General features: G+C 36.0%; 1 protein-coding gene across 1 annotated transcript in view; it reads left to right on the plus strand.

Annotated features, from left to right (window-relative positions):
* Nucleotides 1-24425, plus strand: part of LOC134853393 (uncharacterized) — a 196480-nt gene that overhangs the window by 116854 nt on the left and 55201 nt on the right. The window contains exons 35-39 of the mRNA XM_063869385.1: nucleotides 284-491; nucleotides 856-1031; nucleotides 1414-1689; nucleotides 2488-2653; nucleotides 4963-5099. Of these exons, the coding sequence (XP_063725455.1) occupies nucleotides 284-491; nucleotides 856-1031; nucleotides 1414-1689; nucleotides 2488-2653; nucleotides 4963-5099 (963 nt within the window). The remainder of the gene's footprint in view (nucleotides 1-283; nucleotides 492-855; nucleotides 1032-1413; nucleotides 1690-2487; nucleotides 2654-4962; nucleotides 5100-24425) is intronic.

Consider the following 24425-nt stretch of genomic DNA (forward strand, 5'->3'; position numbering starts at 1 on the left):
AAAAACTTAAATTCAAATTTTTAAGTGCTTAAGATCATTTATCCACGGGGGAAAGGACCAACACAAGAGCTGTACAGCTCATCACGGCGAACCGCTGTTGTGCCCCTGTTTAAGACCATCCTAATTTTACCATGATAACTTTGAACTCATTCAGCTTGAAGGAATCTAAATTTTTTGATCCATTTCTCTTTGCAAGCAGTTCTACCCGTTCTAAACAATCGTTTTTTGAACACGGCCAATTTCTCGAGTTCAGAGAATTTTTTTTTCATCATGTTTTTTTCAGACACTGGGCTCACTCCGGGTACTGTCTACTCTTACACTGTGTTCTCAACCTACTTCGACCAGTCTGGCACCACCCTCACCAGTCTCCTGTCCCCACCCGAACAACAGTGCACCCTCCCAGCTGATGTGCCCTCTCTGAATAAGACCAACCTTCCTAATACTAACAGGGTCTTGTTTGAATGGACTGCACCGGTTGATAACTATATTGGGTAAGAGTTGTAGCTTAAGATATATCTTGAGGAAACATTTAAAAGTGTACAGTGAACAAGAGTGACCGGTTACTGCTCGAGTAGCTTATGATGTTCCTACCTCGGTTATCATTCAAAAAAAACGAAAAAAAAAATTGACAGGGTTTTTAAAAAGTTTTTTAACAATCAAATTAAGAAATGGTTCATATGTTTTTCAGTGTAAAACTGTTTGTGATTGAGCTGAAGATTTTAAATTACTGAATCTTCAATCACTCATTTAAGTTAGTTAAGTTAGTTAATATTAAAATCTGATTGTAACTGACCATATCATTTGCAATCATAAATTAAAAATATTTGCAAATTGACATGTCCTGTTTTTTACTAGATACAACTACTCCACGGATGAAGGAGTGACCTTCACCACCACCTCTGCCCAGTCTGTGACCTTGACCAACCTGGACTGGTGTGACCCCTGGCACTTCACCCTCTACTCCCTCGGCAACTGTGGCGAACACGGGGACGCAGTGTCCGAACACGCACAGGAGATTACTGGGGTTGTAGGTTGGTAATAGAAAAAAATTGTCCAAAGTAAGAGTATTTGGGAAGTTTTTGTAGTTTAAAAATGCAAGATGAACAATATTGTAGGACAATATTTTTTAAGAAAAAGTTCCAAATCGATTTAAGCCTTTGAAATTCAGATTTTTGTTAAGGTCCAAGATTTGGATAAGGGTTAAGAAATAGGCCTTTTTACACTCAGTGTAAAAATCAAAGTAGGAAGCAGAAGAAAAAAATCATCGTTGTGTGCAATCTAAAGTTCGTTGTTCAATAAAACTTTTCTTAACAGATTTTTCTCGAAACAGAAATTTTTTTTTTGAAATCAAGAACACAAACAGATCCGTGGTCTTGTGAGCATGTCAGTTTAGAAAATTTCTTTTTTTTTCAGCTCCTGCAACTCCCGTAATCTTACTCAACTCTCGAGCCCTGAGCACCAGTGAAATAGTCATCGCCTGGGACGACCCGAACACAGCACACAACTGCGACCCAGAGACGTACACGGCTATCGTGCGCAACGGGACTGTGATTTACAACTCAAGTGATCCCTCGTTCCCGCAGACCACTGATTTTGGACTGGCAGGGGCGACCGTGTACTCGTACACTGCTATGTCGTCCAGAGGAGGAGAGCCGTCGCCTATTTCGGATCCAGTCATCATTTGCACTGGTTAGATGGAAAATACTTTATGGGCAGAAAATAAACAATAAATTAGAGAGAAATTTAGAGAAGAAAACACTAGGTGGCAAAATGTAGTTTTTTTGAAACTTTTAGGAAGGGCGGAAAGGTAATTTTCCGATATTTTTCTTTATATCAACCGATTCGCCAGATTACAAAAAAGTGATAACATGCAAATCACTAATACTTATGCTCCTAAAATTTCAAAAAAAACTCAATTGGAGGGGTTGAATTAAATAAAACTCAGTTGAACTAGTATATACTATTTTTGAAAGGGAGAACGCGCCAAAAAGCGCAGTTTTGTGGTCAAAACGCTCCAAAAGGTCCCAAAAACGGCTTTTTTGACCTGTTTTGTCAAAAAATTGCTTTTGGCGCAAAAATTTTTGTCCAAATAGGGTCTTTATAGTGTTCTGGTAGCGCTCGGAAAATCAATTTGGTCCTAAAAAAATCGACCAATTTAATTTTTCAAAAAAATCTTTCGAGAAAAACTCTAGATCCGCACCTATGATGAAAACTTCTTTCGATAAAAGATTAGGGCGGCTGTGCAAAATGGTTTTCTAAACGAAAGTAGGAAGCCGAATACTATTTTCTACCGTTTTTTTTTCTGGTAGAAATCCGATTATGCCTTAACCAATTAATTATTTATTAAGAATTACTCAATTAATCGAATAAATAATTATAATGATAAGTTTGATAGAATCTAAATAATACTTTCATCAAACATCTAACTATACATAAAAAGTTTTTACCATTTTTGTAAGTTTTAATTGATTGTTAACTTCGTTGCAGAGCCCGACCCAGTTGACGCTTCAACTTTGACGTGCACAGCCACTGACACTCTCAGAATGGACTTGAGCTGGCAGCCCCCCTCTGGAATACAAGCCAGTGGATACGATCTGGACACAACTGGAAGACTCGTGAGGAATGTGAAACAGCTGAACACCAATTCATACGAGTAAGCACAGGGAGCTTTAAATAACATAGACTTTGAATTGAAGTTATTTACAATAGGTAAAATATCAATTTTTTAGAATTCCAGAATAAATTAAGAACTCCAATTGGACCATAAAAAATGTCTATTGATCAAGTTTTCTCAGGTTGGCTATCTTGGGTTGTTTTAACAATAAAATGCACTTTTGCTGTCAGTTTCTATAAACTTGCCAAAAAAGTTAAAGTAACTTAATTAAAACTTACTCATAGTTAATCATAAGTTAGAAAAAAACTTTTTCAATCGATTTTAATTGTTTTTTTTCTATTTTTTTTTTCAAAAGTTAGAACAAATTTTTGGTTGAAAAACTTTTCACTTTAATCAATTAAAATTAAGTATTTTCATCATTTCAGTTGAAAACATTTTTTTTTAGTTTATAGAAGATATCAGTTACAAATGGGTTATAATCAATCATAATTGATTATAATGGATTTTTGAACCTTGAAAAAAAAATCCCCTAAAACTCTATTCTCATGGTTAAATGGGTCATTAAAGTCAAATATGTGGATTAAATAATTTGCCGACAAAATCCATTATAATGAGTGTTTCCCATGAAACTCTAGTGCAAGCAGGCGCGTGTTTAGGATTTTTGCGTGCGTCGTGTGCCTTAAGAGGCGAAACTGTACCTATATGAAACGCCTCGTTTGGTGTGAGTGAGTGTGTATGTGTGTGAATGAATGTGAGTGTGATTATTTGTGTGTACGTGTCTGTGAGTTTGTGGAATGCAAAGACAGGCCTTGTGAGGCTGTGCGTATGCGTGAGTGTGCTTACGTGTTTGTGTGTGTGTGTGTGTGTGTGTGTTTGTCTGCGAATCTGTGGAAGCAAGACAAGCCTTAAAACGTTTCATAATTTACCGCCAATTGTTTTTTCGCCTCCAGTTTCAAGCGTTAATAATCAATGATTTAATAATTTCAGCACCAGTCTTACTAAAACTGAGATAAAATTGATTTTAATCGATAAAAAATCGAACAAAATATAATTTTTTTTTGAAATCAAATTACAATCAATTAATACATTTTAATCAATTTTAACCAAATATTAATCCATATATTTTTCGTTACAATTATAATCGATTATAATTGATTATTTTCATTCCAATTTCTAAACTATATGGTTTGCACAAAAAATTCGTTATAATCGTATATAATCGATTATAATCCCTTTTTTGTCTATTTTCTCTTCGACATTGCATCTGAATTGTTTTTAATTTATGCTTATCGCAGTCGTTAGTTTAAGTAAAAAGTGGGAAAACTGTTAAATCAATTCAAATTTAAAAGTTTTTTTTTCAGTTTCTTTTCGATAAGAGTTGTTTCATGATGCACATTTTAGGTTTTTGTAAACACCAAAATATAAGCACATTGCTTTAATTTCATGCTTTTCTCGAAGAGTAAAAAATCACCTACCGCGGAAACCTTTCAACTAAAACAAAGAGATCTCTACAGAATTTTTGTTTCGTGGTAAAACTTTGAGTTCAGATGAACCAAAGTGCGACAAGACAACTCATTTTAGAGATTTTGTTTTTGACAAAATAGCTAAACTGTAATCCGTCATAATTGATGTTTCCAATGTGCTAACATTTTGACAGAGAAAGGTATTGTAATCTATCAAAATCGATTATAAGAGACTTTAGGAAAAAAATTATAATCAATAATAAAAATGTTATCATTAGAATGGATTAAAAATCGTTTAAACGTCTAAATTTAGCTCTTATATTTGAATATGATTTTGAGAAAAGTTTATTCTTAATTAAGATTTATTCGATTACTTCTCTTTTTACTGAGTGCGGGTCAAGTGTTTATGAAATTCTCAAACAAATATCTCGCAACTCAGAATTTTCTTGGCACATAGTACGCTCGCAGAATGCGCAAATAGAAACTGTAAGTGGTTCCACAACCAGTTAGAAGATTCCGCAAACTTTAAGCGGATTCTACAAGCATAATCAACTTGTAAGCGGACTCTACGGGAAACATAGTGGCAGATTGAAGTGGTGAGGTGTTTAGAAGTGTTGCATCTTGATTATACATTTTTTCATTACCGTTATTCATTAAAAAAAAACTATTCCATTCCCTCAAACGCAACCAACAGGCACAGTTCAGGATGGACCTCGATCCACCGACTGAGATGCAGAGACCTTAACCAATTCTCAATCACTCTTCTGATCTTGCTGAAAAGCCACTTCACTTTTGTTTTTAATCATGAAAGATTTAGTGCATATAAGTCGCAATAAGTTGTTCTTAATTAACCCATTTAAGTTGTGTTTATTTGCTTGTTCACAGACTGGTAGTGAACTACCCTGGGAGTGAGTACCGGTTGAACGTGACTGTCGCTGTGTTGATCGACTGTCCCATGTCCTCCGGCTCAGCTACTCAGAGGTCAACCTCAAACACCCTCATCCCCATCACATGCTACACTTGTGAGTTATTGCCACATCCACACGTTTCCGGGTTGACAAAAAACGCTTGACATGCAACTCATTACTATGGAAAACATTTTTATCATGCAATGCTAGCAAAGTAAAGCTAGTTTTTGGAGTTTTTCAGCGCAATTTTGGGAATCAAAACTTGAAAATTCAAAAAATTTCTTCAAAGTTGTTTTTTCAAAGTTGTTTTTTCGTTATTCTAGTCATTATTCCTCAAAAACTGTTTTCCAATTGATCTATTTAACTATGAATCTCAAAATTGCCTACAATCTATTATTTTTTTTTAAAGATTTTTTTTATCACAACATGCAGAAAAAAACGACACCAATTTGAGAAAACAATTTTGTATTTTTTTCAGATCGGAACTTTCTGTGGTACTTGCACGATAGCCGGCTATCTTTGTTTTCTTTATGAAAGCAGTCTCCTTTTTTCAATACCTGTTCAAGTTCTTTCCAAGTTTTTCTGCTTGACAGCTTGCAGTCATTAATGGGTTTAATGAGCTTCCATTTTTTTCATCGTTTTTGAATTCATGGAATATAAAAGGGGACTGTGCCGTTCTGAAATTGCCATGTTTTTCTTTCGTAATTTCTTACGATAATATTAAGCACCACCTGAAAAGTTTTGTGGAGGATCAGTCGGGATTGTGTGGGGAGTGCGGGAACTAAAGAGAAACTTTTTTTCGAGAAATGTTAAAAAAGGGGAAATATTAGTTCATGTACTATTCGCGTATGGAATTCAAGTCTTGGGGTTTTGATTCTGTTACACCGACAACCTTATACGGTTCAGTTAGGGGCGTTGAAACTGCCGCTCTTTAAGCCAAGTCTGAAATCAGAATGTTAAAGTTATTTTTTCAGATGGCTGAAAAGCTCAGCTATTTAGTTCTTACCAACTGTTCAAGTGAAGAACAGTGGCTACAAAGGGTTTTGTGATCAGTAATTTTGCTTGCTTTTTCATGTGTAAGCAAAAACAGGATTAAATTCTATGATAACATAACACTATTTATATGTTTCGAAGGCTTTTTTGCTTAATTCGTTAAGTCAGCTGAGATGAAAAAAGCAGCAAAACAATTACGCGTTTTATGCCTAAATTGTATGAAGCAAAAAGCTGTGTAAGCTGTGCATATTTTTGAAGCACACGATTATGTGTGAGTGAGTGCAATCCGGATACAGTCCTTAAATGTGTAAACAAGACTGCTCGTATGGCCTTTTAAGGACTATGGAGCAAAAATAACACGAAAAAATTAAATGTAATAAAATAAAAAGATTTTTTTTTTAATTTGAGATTTTTTGTAGAAATCAAGCCCTCACACGCCATATAAAATAAAAATAGATAGAATTTTCTCCTTGTAACAAAACATTTATGACAAATAAGCTTCTTTCAAACAATTTGGAACGATTTTTAAGACAGATTAAATCTCCGCTTAAGCAATAAAAATGCGAAATATATCGCGCGTCAATTGTCCCAAGTTGGCCAAAATGGCAATCTTTAAACCCCATAACTGAACGAAAAATGACACTGGCAGGGCGGATCAAGGATTTTCTCACGGGTGGGGCGTTTTTAGGCATTTTTTTTGAAATTTCTGACCAAAAAATTGCGTTTTTTTGGCGCGCACTCCAACCTCAAAATTAGTATATATTGGCGCCGAATGTGCCTTTAGACAATTTTTAGGGTCCGTCACCAAATATGTACATCTCCAAATAACACAAACGGGGGACTCTTTGGGTCAGCAGAGAGTCGAATCACAGGATTTAAGCCCTTTTCGAATTTAAGCTCAGGACAACAATACCTTTTGAATAATGTTTTAAAATTCCGTCAAAAATGGCCAGTTAAAATGTCAAAACTTGTCTGAAGAATAAGAAAACTCACCCTGAGCACACAAATTCCGTTACTTTTGTTACAAAACTGGAACAAAAATTGTTGTTGTCTACCGATAGTGACTTTGGTTGGTTAATTTTCAACAATTTAGTCAAAAAACATCGATTAAAAAATGAAAAACAGAAATTAAAATTTAAATGTGTGGACAAAAATCTAATAAACAACAAAAGCATTTTATAATTGTAAAAAACACTGAAAACTCGCAGGGTTGAATCATTTCTTTTTTTTATCAACGCCTTTTTTCCATCGATATAAGTACTTAAGAAGTTTTCATGGTTAACCTACATTTTTTTGTTTAGTTTTTTGTCTTCATATTGAAACCTTAATGGCATTGAACGGAATTGTATGCGTTGAAAAGACCTGTTTTGAATACAAGTTATTCAAACGATAAAATTCTGGATTATATCTATTTCACAGAACAAATAAATGTTTTTATGCCTCAAAGTTTATGTTTTGCGAAGCAGGCTTTTCAGGCTATAAAATTTTGAATTTGGCAAGGTTTTTGAAGCAACCTTTTCAAAAATAAATTGTAGCGTGAATTGGTTCACTAAAAAGTTTTTGTTAGGAAGCTTCTGATGCGATGAAACTTGTAAACGATATTTCATTGCTTGAATTGATTATCAAAACTAAGTATTTCTGCGCAAACTCTTCAACCAATAAAGTTTTTTTTTAAAAATAAAGATTCCATAGAGCGAATTGATTCGCAAAAATTTCACCCTTTTTTGAGAAAATTATTCAAGTGTGTTTATCATTCCCATCTTTCATTTGTTTGGCGCCGCCTGGAGATCCCTGTGGCGGATCAGGTGAAGTGTACCATAGAAAAGGGTTACTAAATTTGCACTTTTTGGGCAAGAATCGTTGGTGAAATCTGGAAAAAATGAGTTCATGTACCATTCACACATGAAATTAAAGTCGAGTGTTTTCGAATATGTTACTCCGGGAACAGCATGTTATACAGTTAGATGTGCTGAAACTGCCACTTCTAAAAGAAAATTTGAATGAAAAGTTTTTTTAACCACTCGGTTGAAAGTTTATACAAATTTTATACAAATTTGAAAATCTTGTCCAAATCTACGTATGGATTAGACACTGATGTTTTCTATACAGTGCGACATTGAAACCTCATCATCAAGATTTTGCCAAATTTTCCTCAAAACAACAAGACTGCTCGTATCAGAGCAAAACCTTGAAGGTTCATTTAAAATGAAATGAAAAAAAAAATGCTAAACTTTGAAGTTTTTTTTATAAAATCATCACCCCACACGCCATTAAAAGTAGAAAAAATAAATTTCGCTCATTGCAACAAATCAATTATGGCAAATAAGCTTCTTTCGACCAATTTGGATCAATTTCTGAGACGGATTAAGACTCCGCTTACGCGTTAATAGCGCGAAATATATCGCGCGTTATATGTCCCAAATTGGTCAAAATGGCACTCTTCAAACCCTCATAACTTTACGAAAAATGATCATAGATGAATATCGTTTCAAATCTAAGGTCAAGACAACAATACCGTTCGAATGATATAAAAAAATTCCCTCAAAAATGGCTAGTTAAAAAGTCGAATGTTGTCTGAAGAAAAAAAACCCACCCCGAGGACAATTAATCCGTTACTTTCGTATCGAAAATCGGAACAAAAAGGACTTCAGAAAATGTGAAAACTTAGAAACTGATGCTTTTGAAGCAAATTAAATCTCATTTCAGCTGTTAATATATATTTTTGTCTTTTTTTCTATTGAAGTTTCCTTGTACAGTGCTAATTTTAATTAAACTGAAAAAACGAGCAAAACTTGAAATTTAAAACGCGTTTTTCTCAAAATGGGTTGAGTTTAGGTGAAAATTAATGAAGACAAAACCTGCTTAAAATTTTAGCAGAAATAATATGGTGTAATTTATTTCAAGAAACTCGGGCCCAAAAATTTACCCAGAAAATGGTTAATTTTGGCTTTTCTTAGTTAATCAGAAATTACGCCAAAATAACCCAGTCGATCACAGACATGATTATATCAAAGTGTGCCTCTTAAGTAGCCCAGCAAATTTTAAGAAAGGAATATCTCCAAAACCTTGTATAAGTTAATTTAATTTTGTTTGATAGACAAAAAAGGTCGTTTTTACTATAAAAAATACTAACTTTTCATTTAAAAACAATTTTCAAACGGTTTGCTGTTTTTTTGGAGAACATACCCTTTTAAAGTTTGTTGGGCTACGTAAGAGGCTCACTTTGATATAATTATGTCTGTAATCGACTGGGTGTTTTTGGCGTAATTTCTTATTCACTAAGAAAAACCAAAATTACCCATTTTCGGATTAAAATTTCAGGACCGAATTTCGCAAAACAATTTACACCATATTAATTCTGCTAAAGTTTTAGGCAAGTCAAAATGCGAGGATTTTTCAGAACTTCCACCGATTTAAGGTACCAAAGTTTTAATTCCATGAAATGAATCACATAAAACCTAGGCCCAATTGTGAGTAGGTAGTTCTGAGATTAGGTAGGTTTGATTTTAGCTAGGTTAAATAAGTTATTTTACTTAGCCAAATTGTACACAGTTAAACCTTGTTACTTGCGATCTCTCTTAAACCAAATATATTAGAGTTATAATCATTTTTTACCATATTTGAATTTGTGAATTGCCTATATCAAGCTATCTAGTGCCAAGATGTATAGCTATATTTTAAGCACTCGAAAATCCAATTAAATTCAGTGGGTTTGGAAGTCTGCACATTTTTTATTAGTCGTTCTGGTCAACCCCTATAAGCAACAAGCATGCACAACTTTGCATTTGGTTTGCTTCAGTTTCATCGGGCTATATGTTTTAGTGTTGCTTATAAGTAGAGAAAGTCGAAAGTTATCAAATTATGGTCGAGAAAGTCGAAACATATCAATGCGGGGTCAAAAAAACAATCTTTTAAAAATTATCGGTCGAGGAAATCGAGAAAGACGAAAGATATTGAATTTTGGACGAGAAAGTCGTAACTTATCTATGCGTGGTCGAAAAAACAAACTTAAGAAATTGTCGGTCAAGGAAATCGAGAAAGACGAAAGATATTGAATTTCGGACGAGAAAGTCGTAACATATCTATGCGGGGTCGAACAAACAAACTTAAAAAAGTGTCGGTCGATAAAGTCGAAACATATCTAAACTGAGTCGAGCAAAGTCGAAAAAGTCGAACACTTTTTTGTTGGGTCAAGAAAGTCGAAAAAATACCGAAATTTGGCCGAGATGATCGAATCATACCGAGACATACAAAAATTCGAGACATAAATCGAGCACCTCGACCCGCGTAGAAAGTATTCTGTTATCTAAAAATTAGAGTAATCTTCATATTCTTCTTAGGTGTCTCAGTACATTAATGGATCAGTAAAACGATAATGCATAGATATTATTGCATCAATAAATTACTCAACCATTCAAGTCGAAGACTCGTGTTTTTGCAAAACGCCACGTTTTGTTCGCAAAAGCAAATCCGAAAAAAATGAAATAAAATTGAACTCGATCAAAATTTTACCACAAAGTTCGCCTTTTATTCGGTATTTAAAAATATTTGAAAATCGAATGCAATCGATAAAATTAGTTTTTATTAACCTAGGTTCAATTGATTTCTTTGAAGCTTTTGAAGACTCTGATTGGTTTAAATTAGTTTTCACTCATTCAACCTCTCCATCATTAGGGTCACAATCCTGCATTGTACTTGACGTGACAAAACCTATGACCTTAGGAACTAGCATTAAGTCAATGCTCTGAGAAAAAAATTCACACAACGGAGGCTAAAAAATTAGCTTAAAACAGAAAAAATATCTTTTTTTTCTGTTTTTTTTCTAAACAGTTGTTATTATTTGGCCTTTTAATATATAGATATCCTTTCTGTTTTAAACTAATTACAAAAACGACTTTTCTGGCGACTCAATTAGAAGCGACATGTCTACGGGGCCTAGGAAGTTATACGATAAGCAAATTAGACGGATGCTTCAAAAACGAAATTAGACGGAATTTCTTTGGCAGATTTGAAATTTTTTACGAAAAAGCTATGAAAAGGAAAAGGCCAACAACAAATTTTCTTAAGAGTCAAGTTTCACAAATACAAAAAGAACATAAAATCTCAAAACCTATAAAAAAAATTAGTTTAAATGAACATATAATGTCGAATATTACAGGAGAGTTTTGAATTGAATAAATTATGCATGATTGGCTGGAAAGGATTTGGGCACCGAAATTTAACTGTTGACTGCAAACAATTTTATTTTTCTTACGCAATTTGTCTGCAAACAATTTTAATCTCTCTCACTTTTGTCTACTTTCTCACAATTGCAATTTTGCAAAACCGTCTAATTTCTTTTTAAGTACCTCCGTCTAATTTGCTTATCGTCTTATTTCTCAACCCCCATGTCTATGTTATCGAAAAACTACTTTTTTGCATGAACTTATCATGACTGGATGTGTCTGACAACATAATGATTCTGAGTTTAATGCAAGTTGAGTCCTGACATAGTTCCAAAATGTAACAAAAAATACATCTAAAAGTCTGCAATACATTTTTTCGTTTTCAGTTTAACTTCCGTTTTGGTTATTTGACGTCAAAAACAGTTTAAAAAACAAAACAATTAAACATAAAAATTTTTGGATATCCATTTGCGCAAAAATGTCATCCAATACGTAAAGTTCTGATTCTTTTTTGGCGGCCATCTGCTTTGGATCACTATTTTAAACCTTTAGTTATTTGGTTATCTACGATTTCTCTTTTTCAGAAATATGATTTTAAAAGCATTTCAGCAGAAGTAATTTAAACACGTGTACAGCATTATGAATCATCAATGGTAAATGGTGAAATGAATTATTCTAACGGTTAACCAATCAAAAAATATCATTCAAACAAAATATAACTCAAATTAGAGGCGGATTTAGGCCTCCATGGATTCGACTCCTGGCGCACCTAAAACGCCCCCTTTCCGCTTTAGGCATCAAAATATATATGCAGGTTAAGGGAGAAGAGCGTGCCAAAATACACGCAATTTTTTGAAAAACCAATCTCCCCATCGCGAAACTCCTATATCCGCCCCGGAGTCAAACTATTTTTTTTTTCAAAAAGTTGTTCTGCAAGTTATCTATCATACCTACCATAACTAAACATACCTTAATTTCTTAGCACACCTAAATTGAGTAGGTTAGGTTAGATGTCTTCCGCGTAGTTTGCAATCTAGGGTAAACATCACTAAGCATTACATTTTCTAATTATTTTCAATGAGGGCTTTTTTCATTTTTTATTGTAATTTTTAGACTTATTATCAAAATTTTGCTGCAAATCCATCGGATAATATCAAGAGCAGTCTGAACATAAAATGTTTGATACTGAGAAAAAATGAAGTTTCAAATAGAAAATAAAAGACTGCTCGTATAAAAGGGCAAAACACTAAATGCTCTGTTCCGACTGCCCCTTACTCGAGATCAAACAACTGTTGGAAAATAAAAATTTGAAAAGTCGTAAATTTTGGACAAAATCAAACATCAAGTATGAAAATTTGAACAGTACAAACTTATCACGACCAATAGTACGACTTCTATTACCTCACGGTAAAAAATTCTGCTGTACTTATTAGAAAATGTACTGCTGAATTAAGGCATCACTTGACAAGACCTATGGGGCTACTTAATGTCCTTGCATAACAGAATTTTGTAAATTGATAAATGTTCAATGAAAAATTTCTGATATGAAAACAATTTATTATTATTATTATAAACTTGCTTGAATTCAATTTGAAACAATTTTATAAAATTAGCCATTTTGATTCGGCCATATTTTTTCAAAAAATAATCAAAGGTAAAACGTCTTTTCATATTTGAACTTAGTGAGTCGATATCCTTATTGGGGCGTACTTTTTTGCTGAAAACTATCAATTCGATGGTGAAAATTACTTCGATTTTAATTTAATAAAAAATACCCCAATCATGAATTTAGGGTTCTTTTTTCCAAATTCGGAACAAGTATCACGTTCAATTGTACCACGGAATCACCAAATTGCAAAATTTGAAGCTAAACCACTAATTTTTCTATAAAATGAAATTCATTTCAGACTATTTGGAGAACTATAGAAAAATTGGTCTTTCAAAAAACATTTAAGCTCACAACATTCTTAAACCAACATGCTCATAATGTTTTTTTAAATATTAAAAAAGCAAAGCTCAGCTTCGATCAAAGATATAAATACAATACTTGAAGTTTTTTTGAGACCGAGTAACTTAGCGGTCTAGTAATAAGAACATCAATTAAGACAATTTCAGGGAATCAACAATCGTTTGCATTATGTTTTAAAAAGGTGAGGTTAAAAGTGAGTAGCTTTTTTCAAGCGAACAAAGAAAGTAAAGTAATGGACAGAATATTATAGCTATCTTTTTTATACTTGAAAAAGGTTAATTTGACTGACAATCAAATATCCGTTTGTTCTAATTAGAATGACACTCCGATGTTTGCAGGATGCTTGGCGGATATTTCCACGAAAGTTGTTCTGAGATCCAGTCCATTTACAGCTTCCAGGAACTGTCCTTTGCCCAATCTGGCCAATTCTCTCAGTTTCTCAAACTGGATGCTTCCGAAGCCCAGAGTGTAGACCTCCAGACCATTTGATACTCTGTAATTTCTGGCGAGTTGTTCCATTTCAACTTCTCCATTGTAACTTCCTCCGTCAGACATGAAAATCAAGACAGGCTTAATATTTTTGTCCAAATGGCGTCCAACTATCTGGTCAGCAGTTGTGAGAGCTATACTAAAATCAGTCCCACCGCTGTTAAATTTCAACCAATCTCTTGAAAATGAACTCATTGGTTGATATTCGGCTGCAATTCTGGCGACAGAATTATAGATTACAATCGATATCATTTCTGAGGATGCGGATGATGGAAGCGATTGTCGTTGAGCTACGAATGCATTGACTGCTGTTACGAGATCGTTCCAGGGGTTTCCAGTCATTGATCCCGAATCGTCTAGGCATAGAACAAAATGGTAAACTCCCGACGGATGAGAGCATGGGAATACATGACCATCCTTTGTAAGGAATCCAGACGTCCTGTTAACATCAGCTAACGATTTCACAGGATTATGCCAAATGGACATTTCACAAAATGTTTGTTCATCTTCTTTCTCATGCACTTCAGCAGCGCAGTAAGCAGGGCATTTCTCAAAATCTTCGGCATCGATCTCTTGACAGGGATCCTGGAACCCAATAGATGCCCAGTAGGCCTCATGAGTGATTTCATCCTTTGGGACTTCTGGGTTCGGTTGGTATTTTGTAGACTCGTGACGTCTTCGATCATCTTTCGCGCTATACACACAAGCAGTCGGATCTTCGCTATCGCATTCAACTATGTGAATGTGTCCTCTTCCGAGAGTGTTGCAAAAAATGTGGCACATTTCCGCCACTGCCGGTTCGCCCACCTTGTACTTGTGGGTTCCGACTTGAATATCATCTTCAGTGGCGACGAAAAAACATTTGCGCATGTTACCATGTCTGGCATGGTGCAACAGGTCGCCGTCGTGTTCGTGATTGACAGCCTTGTTGCAGATGTTTTCACATGTCGGACAGATGGCCATGCAGAAATGAACTTCAGTCGAACAGGAGTGACCTCCGTCGTGCATTCTCGTGAAAGGTTTCAACTTCTGGCGACATTTCAGCTTCTCGCCCATTTCTGCAAATTTGACACTGTAGGTAAAAGTGTCTCTCTGACCCTCAAAAGTCTCGTCTTTAAGCTGTTTTTCAGTCCAAACATGACAATACCCATCATGCTCGCAGTCTTGGTCGCACTGGTGTTCTTTTCCGCAGAAGTGTTCAGCACAGTCAAACTGTGTCTGCCTGTCTTCCAGAAGAAATGCAGGCTCTTCCGCTATACCTTGCTCCTCCATAAACTTACTCGAGGATTCTGTCCCGTGGAAATGATCCAAAGCCGCACATTTATTCGTGCACGTTGATACGGAACACTTGTTTATACATTGTTCCTTACTGCACTTATGAACAGTGTGTTCTTCGTAACAGTCAATAATACAACGTCCCTCACAGCCATCTAGAGTGCAAACTTCTTTACAGGGATGTCTTTTCTCCGAACACTCATGTTCATCTTCGTGGCCATTCATTTTCTGACATTCGCCAGCACAGCCGCTTAGCTCGCTGAACTTACAGGGCTCGCTGCATACATGATTGATCTCCCTGCAAACGTGTTTACCATCATGGCCGAAAGAAACTTTACATTTGTTCATTACATTTTCACAGTATTCGCACTGGGCCGTGCAAAGGTGGCTAGTCGAGCATTTATGGCCGCTTTTGTGATTGACAATTTGAGTGCATTTCAGGAAACAATCGGTGCATTTCTCCTCGCAAAACTTGTAAGTCTGCTCAAAACATGCCTTTTGGTTTTCAAGGTTCTCCATGACAACATTTATGATGTCATCATACTCAGCATTATCACTGGACTTCCATTTTTGGAGGTTGGCCTCCAGCCATTCTTTAACTCGCTCAAACCTGAATGTTATACTCTCCGTCAAGAAGTTTTGGAGGCCGCTACGCCAATTGACAAAATTTTCGGAGTTGGGTTCCATTATGGCCAGGAACTGCATAACAGAAGCGTCAAGTTGGTTTTCTTTGAAGATCGTGTCAAAATCGTTGAGTTCTACGGTTCCAATTGAGGACAGATCAATTTCTTTTTTAAGTGCGATCCTAAAAGTGGAGTCGTCAAAACTTCTCAGGTCCAATTCTTTTTTCTTGGGGCTTTCGTCGGATATTTGTCCAAATTGGATCGCAAATGGTAGTATAGATCTGATGAATCGAACTCTTTCGTCTATTTGCTGACGATCTAGGGGCGAGAAATCGCTAATGGCCAGTTTGGCCATTAGTAGCTTAACAGTTCCCAAGAACTCTGGCCCCGATCTAAAAATAGGTGCAATTTCATCCTGCACTATCGAAAGAAGGTTTGCCGTGTTTTCATAATACTCGCGGCTTTCAAATGCTGGAAAAGCCATTATCTCAAAGTCACTATTGTACAGTTTTTTGATGAAATTGTTTTCACTTTTACTGACGATGTTGCTGATTTTTTCCTCAAACTCTTTTGGAGTGTCTTTGACATCTTGCTCCGCGACATCATTGATGACAATCATGAACTTCCCTTTAAACACCTTTTCGTTTCCTTTTAGCTGATCACTCCCCATGTTGATCTTATTGAACATTTTGTCCACGTCTCTATCAAGTCGTTTCTCAGTTTTAAAAATAGTAGTAGTCGAAACTGCGCTGTTGAACAGGGATAGTAACATGTCATCCTGCTCGGTTCTTTCGAAGCTACCAAGTCCTTCGAAGTCTAGAATGACGTAGAGGCAATCATCTTGTTCTTTCACGGTCATCCAGCAACCGTCCGTGCATCTGGTTCCGGCAATGTTGAATGAAGATCCTGTTAGATGGTTGAGGGTATAGCTCTTCCCTGTCGTTTGCTTGCCCATGGATGATATGACCTTAACATTTCCATTCCACGCGCTGAAGATGCTCTCATAAAACCCAAGATTTATTTTTTCCATTAGATCAAACGCAACATTGACAGATTCCAGAGAAACCGTCTGACCATTATCCAGGATGGAGAATTCATTAGACTGGCATCTAGCTATTTGAATAGGTACGAAGGTGATCAGACGCTTAAGGAAAGTTCCCACTGGTGTTCCAATTACATGCATGTCTGTGATTTTGGAGAGTGATGCTTCGAACGTATCAACGTGTATTTTCATATAGTCTGTTGGTTTTCGAGTTTTCTGGATTTTCCCCAAAATTCGACTGAGTTCGTACGAAACTTTTGATTTGATGTTGAAACAGTTTTCATCAATTGTAATCCAGAAATTGTTCAAATCCTGGTTTGTTGCCAAAAGATCGTTGCAAGGAAACTTAGTGTACATCCAGTAAATGTAATTAATCCAATGCTCCTCAAAGCCCCCAGTGTTCTTCTCTGAACCGTCTGTTTTCTGGTGGTCGGATAACGACTTACTGAGTTTTGTTTCATGCTGAGCCCCCGTAACTACAATCCGATGAACACAAAAACAAGAGTCCAAAGACGTCACAGCCAGGATCTGGTTGCATAGCGAGAAGATAGAAACCTGTCTGGAAACACCTTCAACCTTCTCTAAAATAGTTCCAGTGTCAGTCATTACCGGCCATGCTTCGTCCTTAGTTTGAATGGCAATAACGCAAGATCCGTCTGACGTGCATTTAAGGGTTGTTTCGCCAACTCCTCCCAATTTAATGGCCTTAACCATGGTTCCGTTTTTGTAGTCCATTTTACGGAGTCTACCGTCACTCACACTGAAAAACCAGAAAAACTTACTATTTGGCTGCAAACACAATTGGACAATTGTCTCAACGCCAAACATTCTGTTCAAATCAACCGGTCTTAGATTTTGTCGCGACTTGAAATCTTCTCCGAACTTAAACAATTGCACGATTCCAGGTTCAATGTCCGATTGAATCGCCAGGACTCTCGATTTGCAGTCGAAGGATGCCGAGGACACATTTTTGCCAAATGGCATGTTCAGAACGGCCCTATTGACATTTGACAAGTTGTACACAGTGCTTTTTGATACTTTTCTCTCATTGCAAACCAGTAAAAGCATGTTATTTGCGAGCGGAAATGCGTCAAGGATTTCTTCAGTTTCGGGAATTTCCAGGGTGGCAACTTTTGGGAACTCAAGCTCCCGGACGTTCAAAACCCCCTCAGTTGTCACTAGACGTTGGTTTTCCTCACGACTCACAGCCATGCGGTGAATCTCAATCTTCGTTTTTGCCGGGTCAAATGAGTGGTTTTCAAGCACATATTCGTATCTGGGAACAGTTGAGTACCAACCAATCTTCCGAATTTCCAGAATTTTTGGACGTTTTTCATCAGCATTCTCGGTTTGCTCGTTTTTCTGCAAAATTAAATCTCTGAAAAACGTTCTGATGCAACTTTCCAGTTTCTGTTTTTGCAGTTTGTTGGTTTCATCCTGCGCTTTTTGGCGACAGTAAGTAACGAACTTGGGCTTCTGACTGTAAGGCTCGATCAGACTGCAAATATAATCGAGAAAAGACTCTACACATGTTTTGAGAAGCCCTGGTGGATCCGAATAATTGATACTCTTTTCTGTCTCATCAATTTTGCTCTGAATGTTTTTATCCGTTTTATATGGTATCCGACTCGAAAAACGTTCCTTTGCACAGTTGTTCACGTCATCCAGCGTTGCATCTTGAAATCCTTTCTCAAGTAGCCCTTCTGGCAAGCCTTTCTTGTGGTTTTCCAAAGCATTCCAAAGAAGAAATTTTTTAAAAACCATTTTTTTGTCATTTTTTGACTTTATTTGCATTTTTAGATCGCTCAGGTCATTATAAGAAATGGGTCCGTTCCAAGTCAAATCAGGGATGATTTTGTTTTTCCATAAATTTTTGGTCTCCGCGGGATTTGCTTTGTAATATTTTTCCATTATACTGAATTGATCCTTCAATTCACACTCCTTCACAAGATGAATGGCAACAGAAACTAGTAAATTTTCTTCATCGCGTACTTTTGAAGAACTTTCCATGGCTTCTATTTCAGATTCAATTTCGCATTCCAAATCTTTAAGTTTGTTTGGACAGTTTCGCTGGAGGTAACTTGTTTTGAATTCATCGCACACCAGTGACACATCTTCAATCTGCGCCGAGTCTATAAGCTTCGTTATTTCACCCACATCCCCCGTCCTTTTGCTTTTATTCAGCCTTCCTTTGGCGGCAATTCTTTCAAGTTTTACTGCTACTAAACCACTTTCAGAGGAGAATAGACGGAGAAAACTTGTCAAACTTCTAGTCAACAAACCCAAATTCTTCAATGAGAAACTTTCCTCCTGTAGTACGTCTCTTTTCAAATTATACTTCGTTCTCCGATCGGTTTTCACGACAACCTTTTCGCCTTCATTTGACAGTCTGTCCTTGGACTTTTCGTCTAGACACATGACTACATTGTTGGTGAGTTGACTCATGTAACGCAGAAAATGAACTGCTCGCGAGTCTTTTTTCACAGACAGGAAATCTGAATCTTTTTGAGAATAGTAGATCAAAAACTGTCGATTTTTGTTCAGAACATTGAGTAAATAAAGACCTGCTTTCTGATCTTTCAAATCCTCTTCGATAATCTGCAACTTCGATTCAGAAATATAGGCCTGAAGATTTCTAAGCACAGCTCTGAACGGGCCAAAAAGTCCGACGCAATGAAATTTCATTTTGTCTAGAGAAGCAAAATCGATAACGGGGGTTCCTGAAATTGACGAATAGAAAACAGGCGTGTCGCCTTTTTGATTTTCCGGCACTAAGTCACAAATATATTTCACTCCTGATTCAGACAGCGCAAACTTTTCGACCAAAAAGTCTTCCTGCATTTCAGTGTGAAATAATATAAGGGGCGCGACTGATATCGAAGCTCTGTTATCAAGATCCATTAGATCTGGTTCCGGATAGTCATTTGAATCGATTTTGGCTCTCTGCGAGGTAGTAGACTCTACTTTTTCGGAAATATCATTTTCAGTTTCAGCCAGAAATTGAGCACAAGAAGCTTCTATTTCAAGACACTGTGCCTTGTAGGCATTGAACGGCTCTTCAAGGGCTATTTTCAACTTTCGGGCTTGAGTTTTTGACAAATCGTCGCATTCAAGAAGCGAATTGAGAGTCTCAAAATGTAGTGCTTCTTTTATGATCCATTTCTGAGCCAAATCTTCAATATTGTTTTCAACTAAAATTTGAAACAATTGCTTCAAGAAGTCATCCCTCGGGTCAGAGTGTTTCTGTTTTTCACCCATTTTGTAAAATTCAGACAATCGCTCTTTGAGCGTAGATAGCTGGCGCTTAGTTAGATCTTCGCAGTTTTCAATCTCGTTGAGGTCTGATGTTGATGGTTCGCTTTTCAGCAACCAGTCTTGGATCCAAGTTATTGCTTCATCAGAAAGCATCAACTCTTTTGTAACATGTGCCTTGATTTCCCTTTTATCCATTTGTGAAGCAACAGTGGTGTTTTTCAAATCATGGAAAACAAGTTTGAGCTGTTGTTCTAAAGCATGTACTTGCTTTCTTGTTAACTCGTCGCACGATTCAAGACACCTGGCCAGGTCATCGTGCAACTGCAACTTCTCGAGAACCTCTTTGAGTGCATCTTCATTCAAATTAAAGTTCGCTAAAATTTGTTCAATTTCTGATAAAGGATCCAAGCTCTTTACGCCAGATTCAGACTCTTGCGAAACTGATTCAAAGAATAGTTTTAGTACCCTTTTTTCATTTTCTTCACCAACGCATGCTTTGAGATTCTCTGAGGTTAAAAACTCCCAGAAATGATCTTTTCCTTTTGAAAAATGAAACGAAAACGTTGGTAATACGTTTGGGTTGTACACCAAGGGCTCCGAATTCAAAATTTCGATAAGAATCCTTTTGTCAGCTGTAAATGATAGAAAAGTGTCTTCCATTGCAGATGACAAGCTTCGTATCTGTTTCGGCGAAAGATCTTCGCAATCTTGAAGATCGCTCAAATGATCCCACCTGTGAAAATTGGACAAAATCCACTCCGCAGCATCTGGCCCTGCTTTGTGTCGTTCCAAGATAGCCTTGATTTCCTCGAACCAGTTCTGTTTTGGAGAAATAGTACTTGCTGTACTTCGTGATGCTATTTGCAGCTCAGGAACCACGACAAAGTTGGACGCCAGATCGCCAGCTACGTCTCGATCACTTAATCCACTGTCATCCGACGGGATAGACTCAGTCAAATCCCCCATCGATGATCAGAAGATATTTTCAACTCCTAAAACACGCACTTAGTTTATTTTCCCTGATTGAATTTTTGCTGAAAACAGTTTTTCTTTTTCCTAAAAAATTTCACTGGTATAGCAACATAAACTGAAACAAAAGACGTAGATAACCCAACGTTTTGTTGACAGGAGTTTTATGTCCGAACCCGCCATCCTAAGTTTTGCTGAACAGATAATGGCCCCAATATATACTAATTCTGAGGGTAGAACGCGCGCCGAAAAAAAACACGAAAAAAAACACTTTTTGGCATGTGTTTTAAAATATTTGTCTGAGGCGCTGAAAATATAATGAATTTAAGGCCTTTATAAGGACTTGGGGTGACTCAAAATCAATTTAGTCGGCCTAAAAAATGGTCAAAAAATAATTTGAACAAAAAATGATGCTAAATTTGGATAAAAAAGATCCGGTTGCTGTACAAAGTGAAGAAAAAAGTCCAACGACATTTTCTTTTTTTTATCCTTTGATTGTTTACTTTCTTTTGCAGGTTATGATAAAACTCGTCAGGTTATGTTTGAAGAACTAGTTACTTTAATAGAAAAATTAGGTCCCTTTATTTGATTAAACTGACTAGTTTGCGGAAAAATGATTGGCAAAACTCTGGTTTTTTGAAAAATTGCTATGCCCAAGCGCCAACTGCACATGTAAGGGTATCATCTGGGCATTTCATGGGATAGAAGAAGCATATTAGTAGAAATATCTACCTTTCGGTTTCTATCATACTAATGAGATAATGACCCTAATACGCGGGAATAGGGCTGCTAGTTAATAAGATGTACGTTCTACTTTAAAAAAGTATTATTTATCCAGGTTTTATTATCAAACTGAATAATACAATAATATAGGTTATATAGGCCGGAGCTAAGTTTTTTATTTAAGGGATTAGAATGATGAACCGGGAACTAATGTCCGCTGGCTATCCATGAGATGAGATTGAGATGATTATAATTTGGTTTAGTATCGGAGCGTTGTGTTGTTGTCAGTTTTCAGCTCTACTTTTATATTTGATTTTTGAGCAGCAGGCAAATCTTTGTTAGCCAATCGTAATCGATTTTGCTCAGTGCTTAATTTTTTCATAAATAGCGTCCCAAAAAAAAGAGAATTGCTGAGTGCTCAATTTTGAGCGTCCAAATAGAGAGAGAATTGCTGAGTGCTCAATTTTGAGCTTCTTATTCTAGAAAAAACTAGAACATAAAGCTTGTAAAAAACGCAACTAAAGCCACTAAAATGAAAACACAATGAAAGTGATTGAACTGAAACGCAATTATGCGGCGGCGCATATGTCTATTAAAATAGCTCTCGTACTTTTGATCCTTTTGAAAGCAAAAAAGATTATTTCGTTTTAAGTTTCTTGTTCAATTTGAACGTAGAACATCCAACTTCCTTTTTGGAGAATAAAAATTTAAAACTTTTTTTGGTAAACCTACGTTTTTTATCAGGACAGATAATATGAAAGCTTGGCTTTACTTTAGTAGGATAAAAAATAAATAGGTTTACAGAAAGATTATCTTAGGCAAAAGACATTGTAAATACAAATGTCTTAAAGCAGTACCAAAGTAAGTTTCTTTGTTGAATATATTTGTTGTTGAAACGCCTCTCGAAGAGATGATCCATCATAGTTGTTGCAAGTGTAGAAAGAGATGCTCTTAGGGGTTGAAGGTTGTTGTTTGTCATGCACAGTTTACTTATGCAATTGAATTCGGAGCTCAGGGGGTCACAGCTAACGTCTGTGAAATAATTTGTGTTTTACTTGTAGCTGTGAAGTCAATACTCAGCGGGTCAATATGAAAGAAAGCAAGTCCTTAATTTATCGTAACTAGTCATCCGCTTAAGTGTATGATAGGTCCATTGGAGTTAAGTAGATAAAGTTCAAATAGTAGAAAACAAGTCCGTTAGTTCTCGTAACTAGTCATCCGCTGAGGTGTATCATAGGTCCCATTGGAGTTTTCTATAACTTGTAGGTGAGAATATTTTACAATTCAATATTTTACATTGACGGGTAAATTTGAATGATTGTTTTGATTTTAACTTCGACGATCAAATTTGGTTATCTTGGTCTAAATATGATTCGTTTAGAAAAGTAGCCTGAACCCTGTATTCAGATTGAGTTTTTTCATTCGATTGATTTCCTCATTTTGAGTGAAATTAATATTGAATTAAAGTCACTGTTGAAGTAAGCAATGTACTGTAGGAAACGACAAGCAGTATTTTCTCGAAATCCAGTAAGCGGCCGATGATTTTATTTATATGAAGTGCCATTATTATAAGGACAAGAGTATCTATAGCAAACTTAACAAAAAAAGGATGCAAAACCACCCCGCATTGTTCTATATAAATACGGCTGTATTAGATTCTCCAAAACTTGGAAGATATTAGATAGACAAATTATAAAATTTGAGTAAGGTCAAAAAGACTATTTTTCGGAAATAATTGTTTTACATTTTACATTTTTGCGTAGAGAAAGAAATCGAACAATTTTCGAAGTATACCTTTCATTTCCCAAAATTGATGAAGATATAAATTTGCTGAAGACAGTTCTTGGAAAGAGTTAACACCGCAAGTTACGCGAGTCAAAGGTCCTGATCATTTCAAATCAAAAGATATCGTGCGAAAAAAAAAGCAATTATTAGAATTCAGCCGAAACGCCTCACTATAAACAAATGCCCAGAATTGTGCAATTGGGCATTTGTATATAGTGAGGCATTTTGGCTGAATTCTAGTGAGTGCTTTATTTTTTGCACAATATCTTTTGATTTGAAAAGATCAGGACCTTTGACTCGCGCAACTTGCGGTGTTAACTCTATCCAAGAACTGTCTTTATCGAATTTAAGTTCGACGAGATTTAAATTTTTTTCAGAACAATCCAGTCGATCGGCCGATTTGAACACTGCCAACTAATTTGATCGACAAAACAAATTTGACTCTGGTTTTTGATTGATATGCTTTAACCAGTGTTGATATGCTTTAAAGAGTGACTCGTATTGAGTACGATACACCATGGTAGGATTACCACACATTGTTTGTGAATTATCCAGAAATTGCAGCTCAGCATAAAACGGTGAGTGTCCTTTGCTAGGAAGTTATGAAAAGAAGCCCTATTACGGATTTTGATTATATATTAGTGTCCTCGTTTTGAAATATTTTGATTCAAATTGATTTAGCAGAGTGAACATACGTTTAACGCGTTGTTCCCAAGTATATGTAAGCGCATCGAGTGATGTTGTATCTCATCCAATTACCCACAAAGCAAAGGAATTTTTTGCCAGTTATTGATTTTGCTACTTGTCAGCTTGACAGTTAGACTAATATTCTGCAGGAATTTTTGAAAAGTATTTAACTTGATCCATAAGCGACTATCACATTCGTAGTCTTTTTGCTATCTTTTTCGCCTTCATAGTCCTTATTAATGATTTATGAGCTAAAATTAAAAAGATTTTTGCCGTAATGTAGCCAAGATTGTAGTATATCTGAAATTTGGACAATGTTAGAGCTAGGCGACATTGCCATCTCTAAAAAAATAAACCTGTTTTTTGTCAGAATAAAGCCGGCTGATCTCGGGTTTTCAAGTGACAGAATATTATCTAGAATATTCAAGTGTGGTTTATCTAAAAATTGGAGCTCAGCATAAAACG

The sequence above is a fragment of the Symsagittifera roscoffensis genome, chromosome 8, assembly GCF_963678635.1.
Source record: "Symsagittifera roscoffensis chromosome 8, txSymRosc1.1, whole genome shotgun sequence".
Taxonomy (NCBI): Eukaryota; Metazoa; Xenacoelomorpha; order Acoela; family Convolutidae; genus Symsagittifera; species Symsagittifera roscoffensis.